The 17,474-nt window shown below is 47.4% G+C and overlaps 1 protein-coding gene across 1 annotated transcript; it reads left to right on the forward strand.

The window, feature by feature from the left end:
* Positions 1–1,505: 1,505 nt before the first annotated feature.
* Positions 1,506–5,842, forward strand: Abhd15 (abhydrolase domain containing 15). The gene is made up of 2 exons (XM_051158022.1): positions 1,506–2,443; positions 5,239–5,842. Exons 1-2 carry the CDS (start codon positions 1,587–1,589, stop codon positions 5,762–5,764), a joined length of 1,383 nt encoding a protein of 460 aa, XP_051013979.1. The 5' UTR covers positions 1,506–1,586; the 3' UTR covers positions 5,765–5,842.
* Positions 5,843–17,474: the final 11,632 nt, after the last annotated feature.

The raw sequence follows: 17,474 nt of genomic DNA on the forward strand, positions 1-17,474 counted from the left end.
AGTGCCCAGCAATGGAAATGAGAACCCGGGTAACGATTGACGCCCAAGTGCAAAAGTTTCAGAGGCCTGCGAGATGGCTCAGTGGGTAACGGTGCTTGCCGCCAGCCTGGCAACTGGAGTTTAATCTCTGGACCTACATAGTGGAAGGACAGACCTGATTCCCACAGGTTGTCCTCTGACCTACACACCACACACACACACACACACACACACACACACACACTTAAATGCAATACGTTTTTTAAGTTCGAAATACAGCAAAAATAGGTATTTCAGTAATCTTCCACGTACCCTGACTTACAAGGAGATCCTTGCTCACTCACCTTTGTAAGAATGGTCAGATTAAAAAAAAAAAGAATGGTCAGATGAGCTGGGCATGGTGGCGCACGCCTTTAATCCCAGCACTTGGGAGGCAGAGGCAGGCGGATCACTGTGGGTTTAAGGCCAGCCTGGTCTACAAAGAGAGTCCAGGATAGTCAAGGCTACACAGAGAAAACCTGTCTCAAAAAAAAAAAAAATCCATATGGCCGGGTGTGGTGACGCATGCCTTTAATCCCAGTACTCGTGAGGCAGAGGGATCGCTGTGAGTTTGAAGCCAGACTGGTCTACAAAGCAAGTCTAGGACAGCCAAGGCTACACAGAGAAAACCTGTCTCGAAAAACAAAACAAAACAAAAAGAATGGTCACATATTGATAGGGCCGAAAGAACCATATCTCACGGGCGTAGCCCCAATGCGGGGCTAGGCATCCCTTAATTGTCTCCCTCAACTAATTCTGCCAAACTTGCAACCCTTGCAAATTCTCCTGCAACCCTTCCTGGTGAACGGTGGTGACTCCAGACTCCTAGAGAGCAACTTTAGGGGTGGGCTGGGGAGGCCAGAAGTGTCAACAGGTCAGCTCCCAGGTGCCCTCCAGAAAAGCGACAGCCACCTCCCTCAAATCGCCTGGTCAGGGTCAGAATCTACGGTCTGCCTCTGGCCAGGTGCAGACACCCACCCCTAACCCTGCCATGGCACAGGTGGGGGTCCTGGCTGGGCCGCAGAGCCAGGTGAAGGAGAGCGATACATACGTCTGGCTGCAAATGCAGCCTCGAGTCGGAAAAGTGAAGCCAGCGGGGGACCAGCGCTTTCTACTACTCAATAGCGGATCCTGAGGACGCAGTGACCGATGGTCTCCCCTGGCAGCCAGACTTCATAGGGGTTAAGAAGCTGGCGCCTCATGTTCACCCAGGCCTCCGAGCCTCAGTCCTTATTCCCCTCTCTCTCGTTCATCCCCAAGTCCCTGAACCCCCTTTGTGGCCTGGATCTCTCACCCTCTGCCCTTGCTTGTCGCAATCGCTGTACAAAGGGCTGGGGGTAGGGGGGGGGGGGGGGGGGGGGGGGGGGCGGGCGAGGGGAGCTCAACCCGAACTGGCTGTCTTCGCCTGGCCGCGACCAATCCGGAACGCGCGCGCCCTCCTGCTTGGGAGGGCTCTGGGCAGCCGCCGGCGGCCGGGCGGAGCCGCGGGCAGAGCGGGGAGCCCAGTGAGGGGACAGCTCTGCTCCCCGCAGCCCAGTGCCTCCCGCCGGGGACTGTCTTGCCAGGCCATGCCTCCGTGGGCCGCCGTCCTCGCGCTGCTGCTGGCGGCGTTCGCCCTTCTCCTCCTCCTGCGCCCCTGGAAGCGCGCCGTCGGAGCGCGAACCTCCGTTCGGGACCACGAGGAGCCGGAGGTGGTGAGCAGAGGCCCCGCGGATCAGTTCAGCGACCGGCGGGAACCGTTACCCGGGGGCTGCAGCCTCATTTGCAAGCCGTCTGCATTGGCCCAGTGCCTGCTGCGCGTCCTGCGACGCTCGGCGGCGCTGGAACCGGGGCCGCGCTCCTGGCTGTCGGGGCCCCACCTGCAGACCTTCTGCCATTTCATCCTGCCGGTCGGGCCCGGGCCCGAGCTAGCCCGTGAGTACCTGCAGCTGGCAGATGATGGACTGGTAGCCCTGGATTGGGTCATAGGACCTTGTGCCAGGGGCCGCCGGGTCACCAACACTGGGAGCCTTCCTCCTGTGCTGCTGGTAATCCCCAATGCGTGGGGACGCCTCACTCGCAATGTACTGGGACTCTGTCTTCTCGCCGTGGAACGCGGCTACTACCCAGTCATCTTCCACCGCCGCGGCCACCACGGCTGTCCGCTAGTCAGTCCCCGACTACAGTCTTTTGGGGACCCATCCGACCTCAAGGAGGCGGTGACTTACATACGCTTCCGACACCCAGCGGCGCCCCTGTTCGCGGTGAGCGAGGGCTCGGGGTCCGCGTTGTTACTGTCCTACTTGGGGGAGTGTGGCTCCTCCAGTTACGTGACCGGCGCTGCCTGCATCTCGCCGGTTCTACGCTGTCGTGAGTGGTTCGAGGCTGGCTTGCCTTGGCTCTATGAGCGTGGGTTCTTGCTACACCAGAAAATCGCTCTCAGCAGGTGGGTAACGGGAATTGAAGTTTATAGCTCTGCCGATCATAGTGGGTAGGCTGGGGCAAAGTTCTCACGCGGTTTCCAAAGCTGTCCAAACCCTATAATGGAGCTAGGAGTAGGAAAGTGGGGTTTCAAAGCCACAGATAGCCTTATGGCCTCAGACAGTATCCTGCCAGGGCCCCATCAGTTCATCTCAGTCTCAGGTGTCCTAGCAACGGGTGGTCAGCAGAGGCCTGCACCTGACATTTACCACTTAGTCCATAGCCAGATAGGTCAGCAAACAGGGCTCTGGAAGCAATTGCAGCCGATTATCTGTCCAGAATGTTTACTTTCAGACTCTGAGCCAGGAGGTAGCAGGAATGAGAAATGTGGCAGCATTTGATTTATTCAAACTCTTTTTAAAAAACTGACAGATGTTTTACATATTTCTAGGTGAGTACCCAACACTTAGCCGTTTGTTGGTTCTTTCGGTACAGATTGTGGGTGCCACTGAACTCCACCAGATCCTCGGCCTCAGCCTACTAAGTACGGAGATTACAGGCATCCAGTACTGTACACAGCTACTAAAACAACACTAACCCTTTAAATCTCCAAAAGGAGAATATCTTTAACACCAGGCAAGATTGTTCCGTAGAAACCACTTGAATGCCATTTCCTAAGAGATGGCAAAATGAGGTCAGGGGCATCTGGCAACAAATAGGAATGAATACCCAGGACGCAGGGTGAGGCCTGGCTGGCTCAAATCCTGAGATCCGCTGGCCCCTTCCCTCAGTGTTAGTACTAACACCTCTGCAGGGGGCTGTGACCGTTAAATGAAAACACAAGAACCTGACCCAGCAGTGGTGGCAATTAGATTTTTTTTTTTTCCTTCATTTTACCTCCTATTTTGAAAAGCTCAAATTCTGAAGCTGAATGAACAAGTGAAAGGTGCTGCCATGGCAACCCAGAGGTTTGGTACAGGGACGGAGTACTCTCATCTAGTTTAACTGCTATTGTTTCCTCTCCAAAAACGACCACTGTCCATCTTGCTGGGTAGGGGAAATGGAGGAGAAACCTGTGCCTTTAGGAACCACCCTTCCCAGGAAAGCCTGGGGTTGGACACTCAGGCACAGATGGAAATTCAACTGGCTGAGGCTGGAGTATTCTACCTAAAGGGTTGAGCTGCCCACCCTGGCCTCCTTGTGATCTTCCCAGGCCCTCTCCAGGGAACTGAAACAGCAGTTCCCTCCCCTACGCCGCCCCCCCCCCCCCCCCCCCCGTCTCCCCATGCAGTAGTTTGCAGGCCCCTTTCTGGGAAACCATTTAGCAGATTAATTCTAGTCTCTGGTGTTTTCTCTGCCACCAAGCACTTGCTAAAAGCGCGTGCCCCAGGTGTACCTGACCACAGTCACACCACTCTCACTCCCACCAACATTAAACACAAAGGCAAGCCGGGCGTGGTGGTGCACACCTTTTAATCCAAGCACTTGGGGAGGCAGAGGTAGCCAGATCACTGTGAGTTTGAGGCCAGCCTGGTCTACAAAGCAAGTCTAGGACAGCCAGGGCTACACACAGAGAAACCCTGCCTCAAAAAACAACAAAAACAAACACACACACACACACACAATGAATGGAATAAAACAGTGATTAATTACGGGAGAGGTATCGCTCCTAGTTTGGATTGTCTAAAACATGAGTTCTCTCAGGATGGGCCTCAGAGGAAACAGGTCATGAGTTCCTTGGGAAGGGTCAAAAGTTGAGGTCACAAGCTGGGTGTAGTGGCACATACCTTGAATCCCAGCACTCAAGAGGCAGAGGCAGGCGGATCGCTGTGAGTTCTAAGCCAGCCTGGGTCTGCAAAGTTAGTTCAGGACAGCCAAGGATACACAGAGAAACCCTGTCTTGAAAAGTCAAAAAAAAAAAAAAGAAGAAGAAGAAGAAGTTGAGGTTACAGAGAGAGCTGCCCCTATAGTCAACAGCTGCAAAGTCAAACATTATCCCCAGAACCAGGCTGGTGGCAAGTGTGACAGAGGAATGCCCACTCCTGTGGAGAAAACAAACATGCATTTTATTAAAAATCTGATTTTAAATGATGGCCACAATGTGAAAGGGGTTTTGGGGACCAGAAAGATGGCTCATTGGTTAAGAGCACCGTTGTCCTTGCAGAGGACACTGGTTCAACGCCCAGCACCCACATGGTGGCTCACAAGCATCTGTAACTCCAGTCCCAGGGGGCCTCTGATTTGCATGGGCATATGGTACTCATATACCTGCAGACAAAACACTCATACACATAAATAAATGCTTTAAAAGTCTTTAAAAGTGGTTGTGTTGCCAGGCGGTGGTGGCCCACGCCTTTAATCCCAGCACTTGGGAGGCAGAGGCAGGTGGATCGCTGTGAGTTTGAGGCCAGCCTGGTCTACAAAGTGAGTCTAGGACAGCCAGGACTACAAGAGAAACCCTGTCTCATACACACACACACACACACACACACACACGCGTGCACACACACACACAAAGTGGTTGTGTTGTTTGCTTGTGGCGGGAGGGGGAGGGGGCAGGGGACGGGAGAAAGAGAGAGAAAGGGAGGGAGGGAGGAAGAGAAACACTACTTGGAACTCAAAGAGATCCACGGGGCCTCTGCCTCTTGAGTGCTGGGATTGAAGACCTGTGCACACCAGCCCTGCTCTCTTCCTTAGTTCAAAAGCCCCCAACGTCTCTGTGTTGAGACTCTGGGCTGGGAGCTGCCTCAGCAGTAACTTCACCTGTCATCTAATGGCCTGACCTTTCTCTCTCCCGCTCTCCCTCTCACCTGTGGTCAGGTATGCCTCGGCGCTGGAGGACACAGTTGACACCAACAAGCTGTTCAGGAGCAGCTCCCTGCGAGAGTTTGAGGAGACCCTGTTCTGCCACACTAAGAGTTTCCCCATCAGCTGGGACACATACTGGGACCTCAATGACCCTCTGCGGGACGTGGACGAGGCCGCCGTGCCCGTGCTGTGTATCTACAGTGCAGATGACCCGGTGTGTGGACCCCCCGAGCGCACTCTGCCTGCAGAGTTGTTCCACGGCAACCCGTATTTCTTCCTGCTGCTTAGTAGCCAGGGAGGTCACTGCGGCTTCCTGCGCCCTGAGCCCTCACCAGCATGGAGCCACGAGGTCATCTTGGAGTCCTTCAGGGCCCTGACGGAATTCTTCCGGATGGAAGAGAGGATGAAAGGGCTGAGCAGGCGCAGGACTTCGTTTTTAGGGGGAAGGCGTCGCTGGGGAGGCCTGCAGAAGCGAGAGGTCTCCCCCTCTTCCAGTGTGGAAGAGATCTTCAACTGGAAGCGATCTTACACCAGGTGAGGCTTGCGGCTGGGGAAGGCCCCTGGACCGATGAGAAAGACGCCAGGGAAGTACAGCAACAAAAGGCGTTGCGTGGGGAGCTCGGCTCTCTTCTCTCATAAACTGGAGAAGGAAAACTTTGATCCTGAGAGCACTAACTTGAGAAGAACTTCCCTGGCTGCAAGAAACACATTCTTGCTCATCCTGCTCAGTCAGCACCTGGTCACTGTCTCCTTGGCATCAAAGTCACAGCCAAGTAACAACAGCCTTAGGTGGCTTCGTCGATGCACTGGAGTGAAAATGTTGCCTCTCCTAGCTGTGACTTCAGAAACAGAGGCGCTTCTGAGAGTCAACGGGTAGTCTGTCCCACAGAAATAATCAGTGTGGTGACTCTGAGTCTCCTTGGTATAGAAAGGACAGGATGTTTGTGTCTCGGTCCCACTTCCCTCATGTGCTCTGCGGTTGGGGCTCTGCTCTGGCTTGCACAGCAGCAGCTGGGGATGCAGGCTGTCACGGATGCTTAGCTCTCCCCACTCTGAGAAGGCAGCAGAGGCAGGACATGCTGAGCTGAGGCCAGCCTAGGCAACACTGGTGGCTGGGAGCTCTGGGGCTAACGTAGACCTCTAACTGGCCAGAGCCATCTCCCAAGAATATTTTAGGGATAGGAGGTGCTGTTGTCCAAGATTTAAGGGTTCTGCTAGGCTATGGCTGTGGTGGACAGGTTAGGCCAGATGCATACCCTTCAGTTTGGATCCAGGAGACTCCTCCAGATGTGTTCCTCCTGAGACGTGGGTTTTCTCACAGTCAGGGACAAGAATGGCCCTCAGAACAGGATTTCTGAACAGTTTCCATTTGGTACTAGCTTCTCCCTTTTCAGAGCCGGACAAGAGATCTGAGATCAGAGGAGACAAAAGCCCCAAGAGCTTGGTGAATGCAATCCAGCTATTTATGAGGGTCTCACGTTACCATCTTTGTCTGCTCAATTATTCAAAAGGCAAAAAAAAAAAAAATCTGCTTTCTGACTGTGTTCACTCTCAGCCACTAAGTGGGCATCTGGTTTGATGAGGAATAACACTGAATACCAGAGTGAGACCAGGTACAGTGCACAGGCTGACTATATATCCTGGATTGTATTAAGCCTTCAAAAATTATTTTGACAGCTGGACATCTGAATCCATGTGTTGTTAAGACTCAAAATCTAGGCCGGGCGTGGCAGTGCATGCACTCAGGAGGCAGAGGCAGGGGGATCGCTGTGAGTTCGAGGCCAGCCTGGTCTACAAAGTGAGACAAGGACAGCCAAGGCTACACAGAGAGACCCTGTCTCCAAAAACAAAAGCAAACAAACAAACAAAAATTTTAAATCTACCCTAAAATTTTATTGCTTTACTTATTTGTGCTGCTTGGGCCTCACTTGCCAGCAAGCTTTCTGCCACTGAGCTGCTTATCTAGCCCAGAAGTTATGTTTTAGTTTATCAATAGGAAAAAAAAAAAAAAAGCACCAGTTTTAGACATAAAACAATTTCCAAGAAAATTTTATAGCCAAAGGACACATCCCAAGATGGTACACAAGGTACCCTGGGTCAGTGATTCCAAGCTTAGACAACCTTGTCCTACCTAGTCTTGGGTTTTGCTTTTTGTTTTGTTTTGTTTTGTTTTTGCCTGGCCTGGAACCATTCTGGGTTCAAGTTCAGAGACCCACCAGAATGCTAGAGTCAAAGGTGCTGTCCCACCCAGCACCCCCACTCTCTCTGCAGGGTTTCTCTCTTTGTAGCTCTGATTGTCCTGCACTTGCTTTGTAGACCAGGCTGGCCTCGAACTCACAGTGATCTGCCTGCCTCTGCCTCCCAAAGCGCTGGGATTACAAGCCTGAGCCACCACGCCCAGCTCCCACCTAGCCTTCTAGTCTTGTTCTTGTAGATTAACTAAAAAACTCTGAACTAACTCCCAAGATGTAACCCAGACAACACTGAATTACCTAAGACACGTATCCTACTGGGAAAGAAGTCTCTCCCCTCTTCTCCACTTCCAGCCCCTCCCCCACACCCTTTGTGGCATTCTTTCATCATTTCTGAGCAAGAGAAATGAAAAGGAAGTGAACTCTGAAGAGGAAGTTCTTCTGTCGCTGGTGAACCACAGCCACAGTGGGAGGCTTGGTTGGGCAGGACTACTGGCATATGGCCAGCCACCCACCCCTGGGACAGTAGGGATTTCAGTTCATTAGGGTCCTGCTGTCCCATATGCTGTCAGACCACTCAGAAATAATGGAAAGATGACAAACAGCCTGGCGGGAGGTCAACCCGAAGGCTTAGGGTGTCTCTAATGGCAAAAATCTGGGCAATTTTTCTAGACCGGCTACCACAGGGCCCTACTTCCTCAAGAGAACACTTTTGTGAGAAAGAGTGGCTTGTTTGTTTATTTGTTTGTTTGTTTAGAAAGGCAAGTTTGCTAAGGAGGGGAGGGTAAAGACTGCAGTAACTTTTCCTTCTTTTTTGTGGAACTGGTGGTTAAACCCACAGCCTTGCACACATCAGGCAGGACTTTACCACAGAGTTCCACCCTCCCTCTATCCTAACATAGGTCTTGGAGCTCTCAGAGGATTGCAGATCAACTCCTGTTCAGGTTCTTTGGGTCTCAAGCCCAAAGAACTGATTTAACCCTAAAACATTTCCCCTTCATGCAGCTTACGCAGGCTGCTCTCAAGGAGTGCCTTTTTTTTTTTTTTTTTTTTTTTTTTTTTTTTGAGATGGCATCTCACAAAGTAGCATTGGCTAGCTTGTAACTCACTATATAGACAAGGCTGCCCTCAGACTCACAGAAATCCATCTGCTTCTACCTTCTGAGTACTGGGATTAAAGATGTGTACCACCATGTCCAGCCTAAGCGATTTACAAAAAGAAAACTCTGGCCGTTACTGTTCAGACACTAGGGCTGAAGGCTGGAAGTGTAGCTCAGTTGGTGGAGGGCTTACCCAGCATGCACAGGCCCTGTTGGTGGAGGGAGGGCTTACCCAGCATGCACAGGCTTGTTGGTGGAGGGAGGGCTTACCCAGCATCCACAGGCCCTGGCCTCAGTCTTCAGCACTGCATGACCGGTGTGATGGTACACAATTGTAATCCCAGAGGTAGAAGCAGGAGCTTCAGAAATTCAAAGTCGGGCTCGAGAGATGGCTCAGAGGTTAACCGCACTGACTGCTCTTCCAAAGGTCCTGAGTTCAGTTCCCAGCAACCACATGGTGGTTCACAACCATCTATAATGTGATCTAGTGCCCTCTTCTGGCCTGCGGGTGTACATGCAGGCAGAGCACTGTATACATAATAATAAATTAATCTTTAAAAAAAATAGAGACCCTGCCTCAAAACAAACACAAACCACACACACACACACACACACACACACACACACACGGCGTGGTTTCTGTTGAAGCAAGAAGGGTTTTCGTGACCCTGCCCTTCATCCAGATTGGTTCAGTCTGGGCAAACAGTTAATCATATGAAACAGCCAGAGGAGACCCGGGCACACTATCCTGACAAACCATGGTTCTTTGAACAACAAAAACCAAACAGCCAAAAACACAAAACAAAAAAAACCAAGCTCTGAGTTTGAGGAAGCAGCAAAAAAAACAAACAAACCCCAAGAAATCCCAGTGAGGCTCCATGTGGGTCCCCAATGTCCTTCACCTCTTTCTTTCTGTGCACATTGTGGTCTCTATTATTCATGAGCGCCCTCAGAGGGTAAAAGAAGATGAACACGGGGAACCAACGACTTCAGGAGACATTAGCTTGGCAGAGACAGCAGAGTGTGATGGCTTTTGCCTGTAATCCAAGCACTTGGGAGTTAGAAACAGGAAGACAGAAGTTCAAGGTCAGCTTCAGCCACATAACTAGCCAGGGCTATGTGAGATCTTGTCTCAAAATCCAAAATTAAATAATGTGAGAAAGAACTGGAGACAGAGTGCTCCATGTCTACCTGGGAATCAGAGCATAAGAACCAGATGATTGCCTCTGAAAGCCGCCTTTGATTTCTGCTAAGTTCTTACAGCTGATGTCAAGAATATGCTAAGAGGCTAAAAGTTGGCTCAGTGGGTTTCGAGCCAAACAAGCATAAAGACCTAAGCCAGTCTAAATTGCCGGTACCCAGGGAATGCCTCCCAACTAGCAAGTCCCATGTTTTCAGTGAAGACAGTCAAGCTAGACTGTTCTTTGGCACATATGAGGGTACATGCACTAAGACATAGGGTGGCCTAGGTTCAATTGAAGGCTTCTTTTTAAGATGGATTATTATTATTATTATTATTATTATTATTATTATTATTTTGGGTTTTTTCAAGACAGGGTTTTTCTGTGTAGCCCTGGCTGTCCTGGACTTTCTGTATACCAGGCTGGCCTTGAACTCACAGAGATCCACCTGCCTCTGCCTCCTGAGTGCTGGGATAAAAGGCGTGTCCACCACCACCACCCAGTTTATTTTTTTATTCCCCTTCGGTTTTTTGAGACAGGGTTTCTCTGTGTAGCCTTGGCTGTCCTGGACTCACTTTGTAGACCAGGCTGGCCTTGAACTCACAGCAATCCGCCTGCCTCTGCCTCTCAAGTGCTGGGATTAAAGGTGTGGGCCACCACACCCGGCTATTTTTTAATTCTTAATTATCTATGTGCATGTATGCCTGGACTGGGGTTTGTGCACCTGTGTGCAGGTGGCTAGGGAGGTGAGAAGCACCGAATGTCCTAGATTGGGTGGTTTTAAGACACATGATTTTGGCACTGGGAGTGGAAGCCCAGACTTCTGCAAGAATGCTCCCATAAAGCCACCTCTCCTGTGAACGAAGGTCTCATCTTATCTTTTTTGAGACAAAGTTTGATGTAACTCAGGCTAGCCTTAAATTTCCTAAATAGCAGATGATGACCTTGAACTGATCATCCTGTTTTCATTTCCCCACATTCTGGGATTATAGGGCATGTGCCACCACATCTGGCACCTTAGTTCGTCGTGAATTGACATGAGTGGTTCGTTTGGGGGTATGTGGTTTGTATCGTAGACCTGATCTGATACATTGGACACAGGACATAGAGTTGGGAGTAATGAATATTTTAATAGAAATGTGATGGATGGATGGATGGATGGATGGATGGATGGATAGATGGATGGATGGATGATCTTCCATAGCCCAAGCTGTCCTTAAGCTAACTATCCAACAAAGGATAACTTTGAACTATTGGTCCTCATACCTCCACTAGCCAAATGCTAGAATTATAAGCCTGGCACCATGCCCAGTGGTATTTTTATATTTATTTGGTTGGTTGGTTGGTTTGGTTTTGGTTTTTCGATACAGGGTTTCTCTGTGCACCCTTGACTGTCCTGGACTCACTTTGTAGACCAGGCTGGCCTCGGACTCACAGAGATCTGCCTGACTTTGTCTCCCTGAGTGCTGGGATTACAGGTGTGCACCACCACGCCCAGCTTATATCTAATATCTACATTCCATGCACAAGTTAAAAAATTGAAATTAAAATGTCAAGAAAACAGTGACACAAAAGTCAGGTGTGGGCGTACATACCAGCAATCTCAGCACCCTAGACAATGAGACAGGAGGATCTTTTGAGGTCAGTCTGGCTACCTAGTGAGGTCCTGCCTCAAAAATCCAAGAGAGAGGAAAGAAGAGGGGAAAGAGAAAGGTGAAAAGTAGAGAGAGAAGCCGGGCGTGGTGGCGCACGCCTTTAATCCCAGCACTCGGGAGGCAGAGGCAGGCGGATCGCTGTGAGTTCGAGGCCAGCCTGGTCTACAAAGCGAGTCCAGAACAGCCAAGGCTACACAGAGAAACCCTGTCTCAAAAAAACAAAAAAAACAAAAACAAAAACAAAAAAGTAGAGAGAGAACAGCAGAAAGGAAAGTGGGAGGGATTCAGACACACACACACACACACACACACACACACACACACACAAAACCTCTTGTCTTTCTCTGTAAAACAGTGTTATCTGCTGTGGAATACTTGGGGTTTTGTTTTTGTTTTATTTTAAAGACTTATTTACTTTTATGTATACAGTGCTCTGTCTGCATGTACATCTACATCCGATCTCATTGTAGATGGTTGTGAGCCACCATGTGGTTGCAGGGAACTGAACTCAGGACCTCTGGAAGAGCAGTCAGTGCTCTTAACCTCCGGAACTGAACTCAGGACCTCTGGAAGAGCAGTCAGTGCTCTTAACCTCTGAGCCATCTCTCCAGCCCTTCAAATCCTTTGCCTCTGAGTGAGTAAACTGGAGTTTCCCACAACACTACAATGTTCTTGGTGCTTTGTTTTGTTTCAACTCAGCATCTCCTTATGTAGCACTGGCTGGCCTGGAACTTACTATGTAGACTAGGCTGGCTGTGAAGAGGATGCCTCTGCCTCCTAAGTGCTGCAATTAAGGGTGTGCACCACTCACACCTGGGCATGTTCTTAGTTCTTAAATCTTTAGGAACACATTTGCGCTCAGACCGCTGTATACTGTACACTAAGCGCAGCTTATTTCCTGAGAGGTTCACTGCATGCACTGGTCATTCCCTTCTTCTGTCCTCTTAACAGTGACCAGAAGGAGCTGGTTAATAGACCACCAGGCCTCTGGCTCTGGGCTAATAATTTCTCAGCAAACTTAAAATTCCCTGATCATCAGTGGTAGCTTCTTAGACAGGCTCCAGCGTGGGCTAGAGGAGATACATAGTGACTTGGGAGATACAGTTTCCAGCCTCTAATTCACGTGGGACTCAAATGATCCTAGGAAAAGGCAGGTGTGGAGGTATACACCTGTAATCTCACAATCCAGGAGGCTGAGATAGGAGGCATTTCAAATTTGAGGCTACCCTGCTACATAGTAAAACCCTGTTTCAACTGTCTACGCCCTCAAACATTCCTTCAGTGACCTAAGAGGTATTTTATTAGTTGCCTCCTAGTAAAAGCCTGAAATCATGCACCAACTTTACCATGTAAGGTCTGCCAGGTAGTAAAAGCATGTGGAACCACTCTCCAACATGAATCCTAAGCCAGAAACCAAAGACCTCTAACAACGCTGTTCCTGCTTTCAAATCAGACACATTGCCCTGGCAGTCCTAGAAATTGCCCTATAGACCAGGCTGGCTTTGAACTCAAGAGATCCATCTGTCTTGTCTCCTGAGTGCTGGAATTTCTCTTTCTTTAATTCTTTGGTACTGGAATTTGACTCTAAGATTTCAGGATTATCAGATCAACCCTCTTCCCACTGTTACCATCCCAACCAGCCAGCTCTAGTTACAGTGTAAATAAAATGCTTTTCCTTGGGCTGGAGATATAGCTCAGCGGTTAAAAGCACTGTTTGCTCTTCCAGAGGCTGTGAGTTCAGTTCCCAGCAACCATATGATGGCTCACAACCATCTGTATTCCTGATGCCCTATTCTGGCTTGCAGGTGTACAAGGACAGAGCACTCATATACATAACATAAATTAAAAAAAAAAATGCTTTTCCGTGACAAGTTCCTGTCTGAAATGGAAGTGGAACATGCCCATCTTAGACTTTGTAAAAGATGGTGGAAAAGCAGGAAGTATGGGGTTGGGGAGTACTGGGCCTTTTTCCAGAGGGCCTGAGCTTGATCCCCAGCACCCACAACCATCAGCATCTCTAGTTCCAGGGAACCCAATGTCCTCCTCTGACCTCTGTAGGTACCAGGCACACATGTGGTGCCCAGACATACAACTCCCCAACTTCCCCTGCCCCAAATGCAGCAGAATTTCTCATTGAAGCTGTTGGGAGTGTACAACACCAAGGGGGAAGACATATACATTCATCTGTAAAAAAGCCTCTCCAGAGTCACTGTGTGTGTAACCTCTGCACACAGCTGATGGCACCCTCAGCAGCCTTGACTTCCTCTAGTCACTAAAAACAAGTATCTGTAAAATATCTTTTAAAAAAAGAAAAAAGAAAAGAAAAAATGGGGGCTGGAGAGATGGTCTTGAATTCAATTGCTAGTAACCACATGGCGGCTCACAACCATCTATAATGAGATCTGGTGCCCTCTTCTGCTGTGTAGGCAGAACACTGTATGCATAATAAAGCTTTAAAAAGAAAGTAGAAGCCAGGAGTGGTGATGCAGGCCTTTAATCCCAGAACTCAGGAAGGCAGAGGCAGGCAAATCAATGAATTCAAGGCCAGCCTGGTCTACAAAGCGAATCCAAGACAGCCAAGGCTACACAGAGAAACCCTGTTTCAAAAAAACAAGGGGCTGGAGAGATGGCTCAGGGGTTAACAGCACTGGCTGTTCTTCTAGAGGTCCCGAGTTCAATTCCCAGCAACCACATGGTGGCTCCCAACCATCTATATTAAGATCTGGTGCCCTCTTCCAGCCAGCAGGTGTACATGCAGGCAGAATACTGTCTAAACAATAAATAAATCTTAAAAAACAAAACAAAACAACTGAGCTGGGCGTGGTGGCACAGGCCTTTAATCCCAGCACTTGGGAGGCAAAGGCAGGAGACTGCTGTGGGTTCAAGGCCAGCCTAGTCTACAAAGGGAGTCCAGGACAGCCAGGGCTACACAGATAAACTGTGTCTCAGAAAGGAAAAAAATAAAAGACAAAACAAAACAAACAACCCAACAACAAAAACTGAGCAGGGTGCTGGAAAGATGGATAGTGGTTAATAGCACTTGCTTTGTTTGGCATGGCGGAGCATACCTTTAATCTCAGCACCTGGGAGACAGAAGTAGGTAGACCTTTATGAGTTCAAAGCCAGCCAAGGTAGCACAGAGAAAGGCACTTTCTGTTCTTTCAGGGGACCCAAGTTCTAGTCCTAGCACAACAGTGTGTAACTCCTGCACCAGGGGATCTGGTACCTTCTTCTGAATTCTCAGGCACCAGAAATAATACAGTGCACAAACACACACGCAGGCAAAGGATTCACACACATAAAAGTAAATAAATCTAAAATATTTTTCAAAATAAGCAGGCACTCTGTGTACTAAAATTACTTTTATTACAGTTGATCTTTTAAACATTTCCTTTGCTATGATACAAAGGATACTTACAAACAAAATATTACATATGACCTGTTTTCGTTCTTAAGGTTCTGACAACTTGGTAACAGCTTTAAATGCACAATCTATACAATTAATACAGGTTATATACGAACTATAAGGTATGCTGAACCAGAAGAATACTGACAATATACTGTACACTAAGCCTTACCAGTTAGTGCTGTGGACCATTTCTACCAAAAGGAAAATGCACATCTGCACAGTCACCTTCAGCAGCTGGTGCTGACATGAGGGAGAGGCTCCTTCCTCATTGCAACCCTTGGTAAGCCTCCACTGTGGGCATCTGTTTAGTCTAAAATTCGAAAGGACTGGGTTTACTCAAAATTATCCACTGTTAAAGTGTTAGGCTACTGTATGTTTGATATGATAATCTCTTGCCCTTCCCCCCCAATCTATGCCAGTTTTAAAAGACTCTTTAAGTCCTTTGTCCACTATGAAAACCCTACAGAATCAAGGGCTTTAGGAAAAGATGAAGGTTGCCAAAAAAGGAGGCAAGAAACCAAGCCAAAATCTAGGTCTTGCAAAAATCATCATTTTTCCCTTCACCAAAGGGAACTAGAAATGTACAAATTCATTGACGAACCTCAATGATAACATATCAGTTAGCTGATAACCCTCATTTATCTGGACCTGACTTGTGGGAATAACTAAACAGACGGTGGCTACATGCACCCATTTTGTTCAGACCATCCTGCTTAGTTACATACAGCATTCCCTTTAGCCACCAAAGCTGGTCCTGGCTGACAGGTGTGCATTTCTCTCAATGGTCTACTCAGAAATGATAAGGTTACAGCTTTTTTTTTTCTTTTTTCTTTTTTTAAATTTTAAATAAAAAAGCGATTGACTGAAGCACTGTTGGGTTTTTAGGTAAATAGCAAAAATAAAAATAAAAACTAACCCTGGCATTTGCACAAATAAAGCAAATGGAATGCCATGGCCTTTAAGAGGTTAGTAAAAAGACTGAGGTGAAGAAAATCCAGAGAAAAATCATGTATTTCCTCCTTTTAAAAATTTTTTACATGTGCAAAAAATAAAATAAAATAAAACATGCTGTTTGAGGAAAACAAAGAATGAGTACATAAAACTAAAAATATAAATAACGTTTGGATGATTCAGTAAATCAGAGACCAGCCTGGGTTACAAAAGGGCTATACATTCAAGATGCTTTAAACCCAGTGGGATAACTTATGTTAAAACTGTGTTAATAGTTAACTTTAAAAATCTCAAGTTTGTTCTTAAATCTTCACAATACAAGCAAAGCTGTTTAAAATATACACTATACATATTTCTCATAGTCTCTCCAACCTCATTAATACGCATTAGGCTTTTTTTATACTAAAAGGAGGGGAATCTCAAAGCTAACTTGCTCATAATAACCTGCATTATTTAAATGTTTCATATGGGTTAAAAACCTTTCAAACGTACATAAATAGGATTTAGCAACACAAGTGTTAATTTAAAAACTCTAAAGCATTTACAAATAGGTTGGAACAGCCTAGGGAAGTTATGTGCACCGTACTTTAAAATGTTATTTACATCAGATCATTGTGTTTGTAAAAAGTCCCCTCCTCCCCCCACAAAAAAGACTTAACCTACCCTAAACTAGCAGAGAAGGATCGTAAGAAGTAAAATAAGAACAAAATTATTTCTTAATGGAAACCCCACAGAACCCTCTTCACTTGGATTGTACTCTACGAAACCACCGTGACTCCTAATAGGCTCTTCTATCAAGTGTCGAGACAATGTGGTAAAACAGTTTGTTGGATAAGTTACTGGCCAAGTGGACTTAAAAAAAAAATGTTTTTCCTTCTTGTTTCTGGCTTGGATTACATGTGTATTTAACTGGAGGGGCAATCTAAATAGGCACAATTCCCATTTATTATGAAATTTAAAAAAACAGGGAAGAAAAAGTGATGGTTTCTTTTAAGAGTATGAAGTGTGAGGAAGGACAATAGCACACGTGGAATGAATGGGCAGCAAAGGGCAACAGTGTGGCAACACCCGGGGCAGCCAGTGCCTTGATAAACTGATATACCTGTTTATGACCTCAAAAAGGGCTAGGAGGGCTGCAATACCTACACTGTTGTTATGTGAGATAGAGACCAACCAAAATGCAAACATCAGGCAGCTGCATCTTTTCAAAATCACATAATTTGCTGGATGACAGTGTGCAATGTATATTAACATGCCGAGGCAATGTATTTTAGGGTTAAGAAAAAGCAAAATGTGCCACCGAGAGAAACCTGTGTCCATATAACTGGTCTTCATGCTTTCAAGTGGCCCTAATATACCTTGGATACTATGCCAAGCCATGCAAAAGCAAAGAGTACATACTTTTCATTAACATTGGTATCTCATTTCTAAACCACTGACTTCAAGTTGCCATAGAAACATATAACACAATACTGAAAGCATACAATTGAGGGTTCATGGATTTTTAAGAAATGCATTTCCCTCATCTATGTTGAACAGTCTTTAATATCTTAGCTACAAGGCATAGCAGAGAAAGGAGGTTAAGTGGGGGTAATGTCTAAGGAACATACAGAATTCTGGAAATAGAAAATATGTTCCAGAAATGGGATCAATGTGCCAGCAATAAGCATAGTTTGATTCACTTGAAAATTCAGTTAAAAGAGCCCATAAACAGTCCCAAACCATAAAGTTATCACCTGCATAATTTACATAAACATTAA

Source organism: Acomys russatus, chromosome 16, assembly GCF_903995435.1.
Source record: "Acomys russatus chromosome 16, mAcoRus1.1, whole genome shotgun sequence".
NCBI classification, from domain to species: Eukaryota; Metazoa; Chordata; class Mammalia; order Rodentia; family Muridae; genus Acomys; species Acomys russatus.